Source organism: Homarus americanus, unplaced genomic scaffold (assembly GCF_018991925.1).
Source record: "Homarus americanus isolate GMGI-L3 unplaced genomic scaffold, GMGI_Hamer_2.0 scaffold51941, whole genome shotgun sequence".
In the NCBI taxonomy this organism is placed as follows: domain Eukaryota; kingdom Metazoa; phylum Arthropoda; class Malacostraca; order Decapoda; family Nephropidae; genus Homarus; species Homarus americanus.
The window spans coordinates 96,022-110,338 of NW_024755479.1; the positions used below are offsets into that span (position 1 = coordinate 96,022).

The 14,317-nt window shown below is 36.0% G+C and overlaps 1 protein-coding gene across 2 annotated transcripts in view; it reads left to right on the plus strand.

Annotated features, from left to right (window-relative positions):
- The window catches only part of LOC121856542 (LIM and SH3 domain protein 1-like), a 95,641-nt gene extending 81,719 nt beyond the window's left edge, over positions 1-13,922 (plus strand). For both annotated transcript variants that reach the window (XM_042352140.1, XM_042352141.1), the window contains 3 exons: positions 4,027-4,160; positions 6,026-6,130; positions 8,284-13,922. In XM_042352140.1, the coding sequence (XP_042208074.1) occupies positions 4,027-4,160; positions 6,026-6,130; positions 8,284-8,460 (416 nt within the window). In that variant the 3' untranslated portion in view covers positions 8,461-13,922. The remainder of the gene's footprint in view (positions 1-4,026; positions 4,161-6,025; positions 6,131-8,283) is intronic.
- The last annotated feature ends 395 nt before the right edge of the window (positions 13,923-14,317 follow it).

Below are 14,317 nucleotides of genomic sequence, written 5' to 3' on the forward strand. Positions count from 1 at the left end.
TAATGAATGGTTTACCTAAAGATACAGTATGGAACTATGATGAGCCATGGTGATGCACAGCTCGTTTTTTATGCTACACAAACTGCACCTTATTTAACATTGTCACAGTTCAGCTTCTCGATACCATATCATTTGCCAACTATGGAATAGAATAATAATAATTTATATACATAGCCAGCAAAGCCATCAGATGCTATTTCGAGTAGGGTCCTTCAGCCAGCAGCATCTGGCGTTCCCAGGCGGTGACCCATCCAGGTGCAACATTAACCAGACCCAACATTTCTTAACTTCACTGATCAGACGAGAAATGTTGTGAGGTGCTGCCAGCTAAAGAAGAAAAATGTATCTGTTTGACTCTTCATCTATTTAGAATAAGATTAAGAGCTTGCCTTATGCCTCATTGCCTGCCTTGAAGGTAGGCAATAGGATTATAACTGTGAACCTTGTTTATGACGTTATAAAATGGGGTGCAGTTGTTGTAGTAGAAAGAACGGGCTGTGCAGGACCACGCCTCGTCACATCACAGGGCAAACCAAGACCAATAAGCTGTCATCTTGAGAGAAGGGTTCCGTGCAGCAGAGTGATCCTTGGACTAACACCATTCACTACGGCCTTGGGCTTCACTGGGAAAGTCCTTAATAGCTTGGGAGTGTATTATGTTAACTTATTCCTGTATTAGTTATAAAATGGTAGTCCAGGACCACATTTCTTTTTCTTGATTTAATAATTAATCTCTTAGGGTTAAGAGGAATTTGTGTTAATCATTTAAAATTGTTGACTAAATGGCTGTGCTTAAAGCTAGAGTTTATGGATTATTCTCATATATAGAAAGGTATAAACTTAGTATGCACAGCAAGATGTATTGCAGAGTGTACGTAGAAGGTAAAGGATTTTAGAGGGGTGTAAAGTTGTATTGTAGCAAGTTACCTAATATAACAGACAGTTTTAAAAAGTTTTGAATGGGGAACTTAGATAACAGGGGATTAAATATTAATTTATACCTTAAAACAAACAATGTGAAAGAAAGTATAAGTGAACAAATGAAGGCTGTGAAGGTATGGCAACATTCAAGGTTATATGGCAGAAGTGTCCACGTACAGTGCAATATTGTGCACCTTGCAGAGGAGGAGGTTGAGAATGCTTGTGAGGTTTTTGAGGGAGCCAGAGGGAAGGGGTACTGGAGTTAAACTTACTCTGATGATGGTTAATGTGAGTGAATGGTCACAGAAGGTAAAGAAGATGAAGTAATTTAAAGAATTAGAGCTCCAGTGAAGGTGGTAATATAATGACACACTGTGGACATAGAATCTCTACATGAGGATATCTACCGTACATGGCGATGGTATAGAGAAGAGTTCTGTCTGTAAGAAAAAACTTGCTGCACTATTTATATCATTGTAAGTACAGTACAGTATTCTATTATCAGAATCTGAAGCTACTCTGTCTCCCAACTAGATGATCTACAGATGATGTATGGAGTAGAGTATGGGATGGTAGGGGATTGGTCTGAATTATACTGGCCATCTGGAAGAAATGAAGTGGTGGCAATGCATCCCCCTACCCATGAACAGTCTTACCAAGGGGCTCCACTTAAGTCCACCATTGTGAAGGGGGAGATGGGTACTCTTGAGGAAATTTTGGCCTGTGTGTGATGGTGTGCTTCTTTAGTAGATACAGTACTTACAACTGAGTTTTGGTTTGGTTCTCCATTGCTTATCAAGAGACATATTTTGTTTACTAAACTAGTCCCAAACCCTTAACCTTTAAACTGTGGTCCAGGAACAACTGGGTGCTCTGCCTCTATGCAGTAAACTTGGGTTTTGTAAATCTTATTAAATAGTAAATTTTCTGTGGTAAAACTTGTCAAGAAGATGAATTTGGGACTAACCCTGAGACTTTACTCACTAGGTCAACGTTATGAATTGAGGCATCACCTAAAGCAGGGGAGTAAGTGCTAAATGTGTGAATTTGAGGTAAGGATTTTCCCATTTTCTATTTTAAATTCTCCGTCGATTGGTATACTTCTTACACCCATAGCTTACTCAAAGCCTGTGAGAACCAGGCTTGAAAAATAACTTAAGGTTGCTTTAGGAGATGCCCCAATTGTTGATGCTTACCCATTACAACCAAGTCTCGAAAGGGATTTTTGAAAGTAACAGTTCACCATGTACAGTGTGTAGTGTGCCAGATCAGCAGAACCATCATCCAGATCAGCTATAATGGAGGATCAGACATGAAGCCCTGTAGTTGTGGCTCCCCAGTAGCTGTATCTCCTTCCCGTTAGTTAGGACAGAGATAAGTGCTTTTATCTTTGTTTTCAGCTCTAGTGAAATTTCAGGTTGATCCTTGTAATTTATGGATATTTGTGAGAATTTCACTTTGTTTTTGACATACTGAAGGGTTTTATTAATTTACTAACTACATAAATTGTGCCCAGTTTATGGGAGACATAACCCACGTCATGCAAAGAGAAATGCGACTGCCAGTGACTAATACAGTTGGTTTAACATTTTGTATTTCTGGACTGGACAGAAGTCTTATCCGAGATGTTTCTAAGTGAATTCTTTGGCATGTGCAGAGATAGTATTCAGGAAGTGCTGCTTCAGGTCTAATATGGGGCATTTAAGTGATAATCAGTAGGAGATCAATTTAGGACTTAAGTATTTTTCAATTTGGATGTTGGTTGTTTGGAACTTGAGATATTGTGTCCTGGAAGATTGACCTGCTGATTATATTCTCTCTCTAGAGTTTATTGTAAAAGGACTTTAAGAACCCCTTAGGTGGCCCAGCTAGTACATTCTGGCCTGGGTGGGTCATTCAGTTTGCCCATACCCCACCATGCCGTGCCTGAATGAAAGATTGTGCCTGAAATCCCATTTTATGGCAGACCCCAGAACTAGGTAATTTAGATACAATATATACCCTCATTCCCTCAGGTTAATGTGGTAATTACTAGAACTGAAGAACTTGACACCTGACCACCACACTCTGGCTGTATTGGGTGTAGGTCAAGTTACATGTCTCTGGGCATAGTGTTTCCAACTCGTTACCTGCCACGACATACGGTGAACTGTTGTTAATGAAGATTTCTTTCTGTACTTGGTTTTGATGAGGAATCATAACAATTGGTTCTAGTGTATAGTGTGTGACGGTTAACTTAGGTGTACAGCCTTGGGCTCAGTCATAAGATGGTATTTCAGAATCAATTCTTTATTTTATATTTACTCCTTGGAATAATTAACACTTGTTTGGGTTGATATTGTTCACCATATTTTGAGGAACTGTTTTGCATGTGACCTTTAATAGCCATTTTGTGTAGCTTCATTATGACTGAAGAGGTACAGTACAGGTACTCTTAATAACTTGGGTGTCATGCTTGGATGACATTAACATGCATGAGGCCCTCATGAACATAATAAAAAGCAGTTTATTGAAGGAAAATTCGTTGGTACAATAGAAAGATCTTTTATGCAGTTCATTTTTCTGTATAATTTGCATACATATTGTTAGTGAGGCTTAAGTTGGTGGCTCATAGATAGACAACTTTGTGTGACCAACAGAGTGTTGTTAACTAATAATTGAAGAATATTTAGATTAATTTGTAGCATTTTTTCTTTAGGTGTACTGTACTGTACAGTAGAAGTAAGTACTGTACATTATTTAGACATTGCGTGTACAGTGTTGATGAGTCCCAGAAACAAGGTATTTTAAAATTTTGTTTCAGTAAATATTTTGTAAATTTTTAATCTGGTGTAATTTTTGAAAAGTTGTGAACTAAAAGGGTAGGCGAGTTTTGAATCTATATTTATTACACTGTCAATACTCGACACAATACTGCATCCTACATAACTTTTATCGTTATTTCTCAGGCAGATAGATCTTCGAGTATGACTTACTGTATATTCATGTATTAACGTTCCCTGTATACTGTATTATTACACTAGATTTATACAATATTTTTTGAAACATTCTGATAAAGAAGACAACCACCATGGTGTAAGATTAATGTTTTATTGGTGGTTACAGTGCAGCAGCAGCCCAGCCGCCGTGTAGGCAGCATAGCTGACTATGATCCAGTGAATGAACAGTATGGCTCCATCAGTCAGACTACCGGTAATGCCAACGTGGGCGGAGGATACCGACAAGAGACGACATATCAGGTATGCTGTGAATAGTCATCGGGACTGTTTGTTTGCTGACTATACTGTACACAGACCTGAAAGTTGATTTTTCACAATATATCGTTGCCTTGGTATTTACTTTTCTTTCACTGATAATGTTTTATATATCCCGAATACAAGGATATTTTGGTTGGTACAGTATATATTTTGTGACACCCAGTATTATACAGTAGTTTATTTATATTTTTTATATACTGTATATAATAAGAACTCATGATCCCGTTATCCTCAGTATTCACCAGTTGTTGTTATTATGCATCGGTCCAGTGAGTGGTAGCCATGTAAACAATGTCGGTCACTACTCTACCAGGCTCTGACCATCAAGCCCAATTTTTCCTTGTTTTTTCTGCAATTTTTTTGTTATGTAAAACAAAATGCAACAGTATTATACTACCTTTTTATTCTTTATTCATATATGCAAATTAACTCTGAGCAAGGTGCTGAAAGATGAACAGATGGGATAAAGAAATGGAGAGTCAGCTGTGTAGCTCATGCAGTTATGAGCATCTTGGAGGCAAATTGATCACGGTGACTCCTTGTTTCAATGACCATACTGTACAGTTCACTGGCTTCACTCAAGTTTTTTCTTTTGCATATGACCTTCTCTAATTTGCTGTATGCATAAAACTTCAGTAATTCGTCACACCTCTTTTTTTTTTTTCATAATTTGTTGTTGTTCCTACACCATACTGGCTACAGAGTCTACTTGCTGACTGACTCTTATTGAGTTTTCAGAGAATTTCCTATTTTTCTAATTCAGCATTTTGTTTTCTCTTTGTACTTCTGCACTCCGTACCTGTACCATCACTCCTGCATTTGTTTTGAGACATTTTAAGAGTAACAGTCCAGCTTAGAATGCACATTGCTACTTTCTGAGTGCTCTGGTGGTACTGTCTGGCACCCAGGCTAGGTCATCTGATGAGACTTTGAGGAAGTTGGTTATTTCTGATTTTTTTTTTTTTTTTGGTTTCTTGACACTCAAGTGTAAGAGAAGTAGAGCTTCATAACTTAACCACTACTTATCTGGGTTGATTGTAAGAAGAATAAATATGTGTGGGATGATGAAGTACTGTAGTAGGATGATGAAGTACTGTAGTAGGATGATGAAGTACTGTAGTAGGATGATGAAGTACTGTAGTAGTCATTTTAATACTGTACTGCACTACAGCGTTGTGGATATAAAAAAATTATGATAAATAGTTTGGTGAAGCTGTATCAGATATTAATGGGAGATTGAACCCAAAATCCCATTATATAACCAGCATAGCTAGGAACTGAAGGTCAATTGAGATTAGGTTTGCTGGCATCATAGGCTACATGTGTATCAGTGACAGACTCTTTAACTCGGGCCTTCTGGCAGCTGAATCACTAATGATACCCACTTTTAAGAGGTTGCAGGTGAGTTGGGAGATACCATACAGCGTAGAGTTTCCTAATTTTGTACTGGATTTTTGGGGTACATCAGAGTCACACCAGTGGAGGAGTTCCTGGGGCATCAGTACAATTTTTGAATGCAGTGATACATCATTAATTAGACTTTGTGTGATGGAGATGAAAATCGATCAGCTAATTGATGAAAATGAGTGAATTATATTTGCATTGTTTGCAACATTTAGAGTAATTTGGTTATTTGGGTTTCTCAAAACACGAGAAGGTAAATTAACACATAGTTTCACTTTATATTTTTGAATTTCAAATAAGGATGAATATTTTGAAGAATCTCCATACAAAGACGGTGCTCTCTGTGTGGAAGGTTTTTATTGGCTTAGACATATAATTAAACATTTGTGTAACCCAGCTCTTGATTTTAAAAGAACATTTGATAAGGAATTGATGACTTTCAGGTTCAACGCTCCAACCTCTATGGAGACCAGCAGCCTCCACCTGCACAGATTAACTCCAACCCAGCAGCTCTCCACAAGGTTAATGCTCCACCCACACAACTTGGGGTGAGTGTTGGTGTGTCTATGCACTAAATATAAAAATTGTGTCCATGGTATGTGCGTCTTGTCTTTTCATTCTATTAACATTGCAAAAGGAGTTCACAAAAGCCCTGTGTTAAAGGGTGAAGAAGTTAACTTGAAAGGCAGCAGTAGAAACATAGCTTGTATAAAACACGGACTGAGTCACTGAATTGCCGAGATTATACACCACAAAGAAACCCTTAACATTTTGAAAGTGTGAAAAGTGATTACTACAGTGAAGTGGCTAAGCCTTTTGGATGACTCAATTTAATATACATTTCAGTAGTGCTCTCCCTCATTTTTTCCTTTATTCATTGTTAAATATTTTACACAAGAATGTTCATGTAGGTCCACAATAAACAGGATAGAATAGGACCTCTTCCTGTCAATCATGGTCACTACCACACATGAGAGAGAGCTACAGGATGAGGTGTTGCCATTATCATCATTGACTATAGATTTCTTTCTTGTCTTCATTAATTAGTTTGTACAGAATTTTGAGATGCTGAATAAAATCATCTGGCATTAACCATATAAACCAATAAAACTGATATGCCAAAGTAAAAGGGCTAAGTATGGCTAGAAGATTGTAATTAAGATAAAAACAAAACCTAAAGTCCCAAGTTTGGTGGATTTGGAACTATATACTGTACATGTATGGTATTTCTCTCTGGGGTGTTAAATGGGGGAGTCTTTTCTATACCCTTGTCCTTGATTTCGATACTCTGACCTTCAGCTAACCAGACCCTTTCCACCACAGTTAGTGCGGGCGACTGAGAGTTCACTTGTAGGAAAATGGTAGTAATTTAAGTAGATTTGAAATAGAAAATTGAAGGAAAGTCGCAAAATGACCCGAGGCTACTGTACAGTATAAAGAATATGAGAACTACACTAGCCTTGGGTTATTTTGTGAGATAGGGGCCAAAAGTATTCGCAAAACACACTAATCACGATATAAAAAAACATGTACCTGGTAATTCAATATAAAATAAAAGGCTAGGGACTGCAGGCCCAAAAAATTCACCAGACAATGCTTAAAAGATTTCCCCATCACCACCCACACACCCAAGGCTGGCCTCTGCTGTGTGCAGCTGATATGTTGTGTGCTTCTCGAAACTGTAGGCGTGTGCATTTCAGCCGACTAGCACCAGTAAGTCTGGGCTTTGGCAGTTTCTGTCTATAAAACCTGGCAATGATTCTGATTTACCTTCCTGTTATATATTTGCTGTATTTATTGACTCTTATATAGGGAGAAAACTAAAAAAAAATATATACAAATTTATTCTATTGCGCTTCCGTCGGACATTTATATTTTTATAGTATTTTAACCAATAAAACTCCCCACAATATTAGTGACCACCAGCCACCACTACCTCACACTACCCACCACACTCCTGTGACCACCAGCCACCACTACCTCACACTACCCACCACACTCCTGTGACCACCAGCCACCCTCCCCCTTTCTCTTCAGTGATCATACACTAGCTACTGTGGACATGAGAAATGTTTGTCATTAAGATAATAATTTTCTCTGCACTCCTTATGAACGATTGTGTGTGCATGGAAGAGAATAAAATAAATTGAATAATAATATGTATATCTATTGAAAATTATGACTTGAAAATTAACAACACACCTCGAAGGTTGGCCCAGAATGGGGAGAGGTAAGGTGATGTACTGTAGTTGGTGACCTGTCAAGACCACACACACACACACACGTAGGGCCTTACTTAGGCCTACTTCACACGAGCATTTTTCACCCCCGTATGTGAGAAGACAAGTATTCACTCTGGCGTGTTTTTCACGCTTCAGTTCACCTGCATCTGTCAAATATTATCACAGGCACTTCCAGACCCTATCACTATTGACACGCTGGAAAATATGATCATCATATGAAGAATTCTAGATCGCTCGGCGTATTTTTTCGTGCCGCAGTTTGGAAGCACTGTATACAAGTATAGGCGGGGTTGCAAATAGCGAGGTATTCCTGCACTTGTATCAGATGAATTTTTATTTTCTCGATTTTGTTCATATCCAATAAATGAGTGGGATTTTATTGTATTATAGAGAGATAATAGAAAAGTATTCATGTTGCTAATGCAGTATTAACTGAACAGACAATTGTATTCTTTCAGCGATGTTATCGTGCTATGTATGATTACGAGGCAGCTGACACAGACGAGGTGAGCTTCAGGGATGGAGACCTCATAATCAATTGCACAGCCATTGATGAAGGTTGGATGACTGGCACCATTCAACGCACTGGAGTTACAGGCATGTTGCCAGCAAACTATGTGGAACGTGTTAGCTGAATTCCTTCAGAAAGCATCAAGTTCATTGGGGTCTTCTTTAGGGATTTATTACATGAATTCAAGTGTTTTATTATAAATACATTTCTTTTGTTTCAGTAAAGTTTTTGCCAACATATTTTTGTTATAGATAATAAATGTAATTAAAAGAGCTAATCATTCACATTAGTGAATTTTAGTTGATTGAAGACCCTGAACCTTTGCCACTTGTGATAAGGTTCAATTGAGAAAATAATTTATCATAGAATTTAAATTAGAACATTCAATTTTGCTTATACTGCATTTCTTTCTTTTAGATAAATGTACATATACAAAAACCTATGATTTTATGAAGTGTTGTAGGGCTCTTGTGAACGCTTTTTCTGTTTTGCTGGGAGCATCTTTATTTTGTGATGGCGCAGCTGAAACGCCTGTCTGGAATCACATTAGGTTATACTGTATAGATGATACTTCACTTCCTGTACCAAAGCTTGTGAATATGGTTATTCATACTGACAGTGAAGCATTTCAGTGTCAAACATGTGAAAATTGGGTGATGTGAATTGTACACTTTTGTGGCCTTAATGTAGCCTTAACTTTACCCATATTGACTTGAACTTAGAAATACAACTGACAAATTGCTACATTACATCTTTGAGCTTAGGAATATGCTTCCTTCATTATACCATTGTGTAAATACAAAAAACAAAATATATATACTGTATAGTAATTAAATTTGTAAGGTATAGTAAATATTCTACTCAGCTGGATTTATAATGAATAAAAAAATCATATACTATTGCAATTAAAGTATAGTAATGCATTGTTAGGAGACTGCCAGATCTGGTTATCATTCTTTGGCACATTCATATTGCATAGGCAAAATTACATAAGGAGTAGGTAGCTTTTAACTGCTTGTTTTCATCAGTTTTATTTTTTAGTATATAAATCTTAGCCAAGAATATTTACAGATACAGTAATGGCCACTCTAAATTACTTGAACACTGTAACATAGTTTGAGGGAATTTGGTCTTTATGAATATTTTAGGCATTTAATTTGACTATTTTACAGACACTCCCCCCCAAACCCTTATTTAGTTGATGGGCAGATGGAAGTTTCCTGGAGTTATGCACTTGTCAGAGTTACTGTATGGCACTTTTGGTATAAATCACATGCAGTGAAAACTAATCTGTTTGTACCTTCCATGTTAAACTGCTCTTAATTGACTGTATTCCATGGGTCATCGTTACTGTATGTTTGAAGTAAAGTTTGGGTTGATCATAATAGCTATTCACTGATATTATATAATTAATATGAGAGGTGGTGCTCTTGAATATATGCTCCTTGGCTCTGTTTAATGTAGCAATCAGTTGTGATTACTTAGTGTTTGTCATGCTCTTGTCACTTGTAGTAACAGATTTTAATCATAACACTATAGGTATCTCAATCTATTGTCATATAGATTGAAGTTTTGTACCTTTGTAAGAAATACTGATTAGTCAGGCCAGGTGGATAACAAGTAAGTGATGTTTGTTGATTTATCAAGTAAGGTGGTTGATTTTCCTTGTGAGGTTTGTGTATTTGTCATGATGGCTGACCTAGAAGTGCTGTTCAGGTTATAACTAGCCTTTAGGTCAAGATTACATTCAGCACTTATTCTTGGAGGGTGTTTGTAGCAAGTTATTATCATTATGTTTTCCTGAAGAAATATGCAACTTTTAATGGTAATGCAGTACTGTATACAGTACACTAAAATGTCTGCATGCATGCAAAGAACACCATTATTTTCAATTCAGCATGACTTGAATAATGGCAAGAACAAAATTGTCTTCCGTTAGTTAGTTAGTTATGTGCTTTCTTTAGTCCTCTTATTGCTTTGTGATGTACTGTATCTTCAGCTCTCGATCCTAAGCAGTAACTTTACTGCGTCAATAATTTATATACGTATTCTAATTTTTAACTATTGCATCCCCTTTTGAGTATTTTCCGCTTACAGAAATATTTTCCAATCATTTCAGTCTTCATCCATTTCTTGTCACAAACAGTCTTACCTTGAAACCATCACTCCAGCTTTACATGCACCTTTTATGGTTCTCAGATTTGAACTACTTTATTCTCAAATGAATTATTTTCATCTATTATTTACTGTAATTATATTAAAAGAAAGGTGGGTACAGGTACATCATTTATTAATTGTTTTTATGGTATACAGTATTTGGTTTTATTCAAGAATTCGTTTCTCTGACCCCCAACCAACCCACTTCCACTACAAAAGGGGAGACTGTTTGAGATAGCATTGTTTAGTCTACAATTGATGTCTGGATATTACAGTTACTAAGATTTTCTTTGGTAAAACCTTGCCAGATACACACACTTTAGTCTTTGGTCATCACTGTGTCTTTATCAGTACTAATGCCTTTAAATTCAACTTTGTGGCCTGTATATATTTAGCTGTTACCATTGCCTTTTGATTTTTTTCATTCCTTTGGTGAGGATCACACTCATGGTGAGGTTTTTAATAGTTCCTATATTATCATCACATCAGTTGCATCATGCCAGGAACAGGCTTTTCTCATAAAGAAAGGAAACCAGTGGTACAGTACAGTAGTAGTTGTTTAATATCAAATTGTAATAAAGGTGCCACTTTATTCATGCACCGCAGAATGGTACTTGGAAAATCCTCCCAAACTACTTAACATCTTTACATAAAAGATCTTGTTGTTCTTCTGTTTTTGTTAAAGAAATGTTTGTTTTTTTATCTGCATGAAGTAACATCAGGAAAAATGTAATTGCTCTTACATTCAAACTCGATATCTGTTTGTATTATACATCTTGGCTCCCACGTGTTTAGTCATTTTACACTGCATTATCAAATGGTTCAGTTTTATTATAAGTGTGAGCTAAAGATGCTTTTTTGTGAATTGGATGTAAGAATAAAGTGAGAGTAAACTACGTTTAGTAGAAAATTCACTTGATAAAAGCTTCCAAGTCTGAAGCTAGGCTGACAAGATCTTGTGTTCTTAAGTGACTGAATATAATAACTGTATGATCAGACCCATCTGGGAGATGTATTGTACTGAAGGTAAAAAAATTTTGTATAGGCCTGTATATCACTTGTTAACTGACAAATTATGCTAGAGAATAAGAATATTATTGTGTTAATTAATGGGTTACGTAAAATATCCTATAGTATAGTCAGTATAGGCCCTTCTATCTTGTGTTACACAGAATTGTGTGAATGATGGGATTTTTTTTTTTGTCTTTGTCAATGGTCTTTCTTGGATATCCAGTTTTAACATTATTACTAAACAAAAGGGAAGTTCCACAGTATGCCCTTGTATTTTCATTTGTACATTAACCATCAACCCACATCATCACCTGCTCCAGTGTATGCCGTACTACCTGTTTTTGACTTATGAGAATTGGAGAAGTTAATGCTTTTCTATGTATTAACATTCCTCCCATGCAGAAAAGTGGAGCTTATATTTTAGTGTTATATTTTTATACAACTCTTTCTTTGTCCTTTGTTGTTGTGTGCCATCATTATTCTCCAGCAGATTAAGCAATGTCATACATTAAGGATTTTAATGGATGGGCTTGACATGTTTAACTGAACATAACTTCTTGCATTATTTTGTATTTCTACACAATTTTAAATATAGGTACTGTAGTTGAAATCAAACTAAGAGGCTCTTCAGAGATGTGATTTATAGCTTATTACTTCTTACCTAGTCCATTGTGCAGGAGAGCTCAGCACAATGAAATTACCAGCCATAAAAGTAAGGCAAGATGTGTGCTGTATCTCTTGATTGTGAATTTTGCATGCAGCTAAGAGGCTATAAAGACTAGTTATTAATTCAGTTTAATTGTATTCTTTCTTATTACTCTGCTAAGAAAGTATAATCCAACTTGGCTCATCTTTGTACCAGACCCCCCCCAACACACACAGCTCCAGTCATATACAGGGTAGTCAGTTCCTTGTTTTTTTTTTCTTTGTCATTGAAATCTTTCTTATTCAGATGATTGCAGTGTTCTTTCCAAGTTTTTCAAATTGATCATATCTTTCAATTTATTCATCCTCTCTGCTCTGCCCATGAGCCCCTTTAGTTCAAGAGCTCATACCATACTTTTACTTATTTATCCTTTTTGGGATGGGAGGGAAGTACCAAAGTTTAAGAAAAAGTATATATATAAATTTGAGAGCAATAGTGGCAAAAAAAGGATATTTATGTATATTTAGGTGTTGTATGATAAATATTCATGCAGTAGCTAGTTTCAATCAAGCCTATTTTACCTTCATTTACATTAATAATCATTTTTTCATAAGTTGATCATTTGGATTGTACGAGATCTTAAGTTCTCTACCTTTCAGTTGACAATATGGCATCTGGTAAAATATATGAAAACTGCTACAAGTACTGTTGGGTGTCAGTTTCTGATGTTAAGCAAGTGGTGTCTGTGATAGACACCCGTGCGATATTGTTTGGTTGATATTTTAGCAATGTTTTGAATGTTTATGCTTGTTTGTTTCTTGGATCAGACAAGTTTCTCTTTCTCTACTCTATGCATAGCTATGTGTAGCAATAAATCATGAATTGGGAACACCATTTCAAACATGCTGTGCTGTGGGCATATATTGTATTTGTGTTCTGGCTTTATAAACTTTTTTTATTTTTTTATATTGAAGTAGGAGTGAACTTTAACATTTATGAACTTTTGAACTTTGGGTACATGTGTGTGTTGGAAGATACTGTAAACTGAATGCACACATTATGTAGCCCCGATTCAACTTTATTTTGCCCGTTAACCTATTTTGTGTGTGAGGAATACCATTTGTAGCCATATGACACACCAATGTTACTTATTGTAGTTTACATGTGTAAGATATTTTACTAACCTTATCAAAATGAAGTACTATGGAATGTTCCCATTTAGATTATGGTCTTGCCTTTTAACATAAAATAATGTACAGGATAATCTTATTTTTTACACTTTTAATTTTGCTCTAAATGTTTTAGTAATAATATTGCCCAATACATGAAACTTTTGTCCTGTGATAATTTCCATGGGTGTTATCAAAAAATTATTATCCAATGACTGTCATGATAAGTAGGAGTTGAGATCTCCATCATCCAATGGTTCATTAGGTGAGCACCAGCCATCAGTGCCTCATTTATCTGGCAACTACATACTTTAATTTTACATTAATTCAAACATAGGTTGTTTATGAAATTATAATGAGTTTATACCAGATATTTCAGGTACTGGTGAAAAGAAGACTATCCAGTACCATTGGGATGTGACAACCTTAACTATAACACAGCATTTTGCTGAAGATTTTGTTACAGCAACTGTTTTCTTTAATATGTCTAAAACCAGAAATATCTATGTAGTTGTAATTAAAAAAAAAAAAAGTGTTTCTTCGATTCCATTGGATATATGCTTGAATATAAAGCTTTGTTACTATTAATAAAAAAAAATTAAGGCAGTCTTTTAATTTTTTAATCCATGAATGATACAGTACAGTGAATTCCGCTATAACGCGAATTTGCTCTAACGCGATTTATGAATAGAGGAACGATATTTGTATAGGGCGAACGCTTGTTTGCTGTAACGTGATTTTTGCTTACTATTTCTCCAATTTTGTGGTATTAACTGTGAATATGGTAAAGAAGAATATCTCCAAGAAGCGTTCTGGTGATCGAATTCCCAGTGATGATCATAAAAGAAAGGATATAACACGAGAAGCTCGATGTTATCAACCTCAACATCAACCTTCTCCCCATCAAGTTATACTCATATTTTTTCAAGGTAAAGTGTTACATTTACTGTATGATTTCATTATTAGATATGAATGTAACATTTATTTAGACTGTGCTA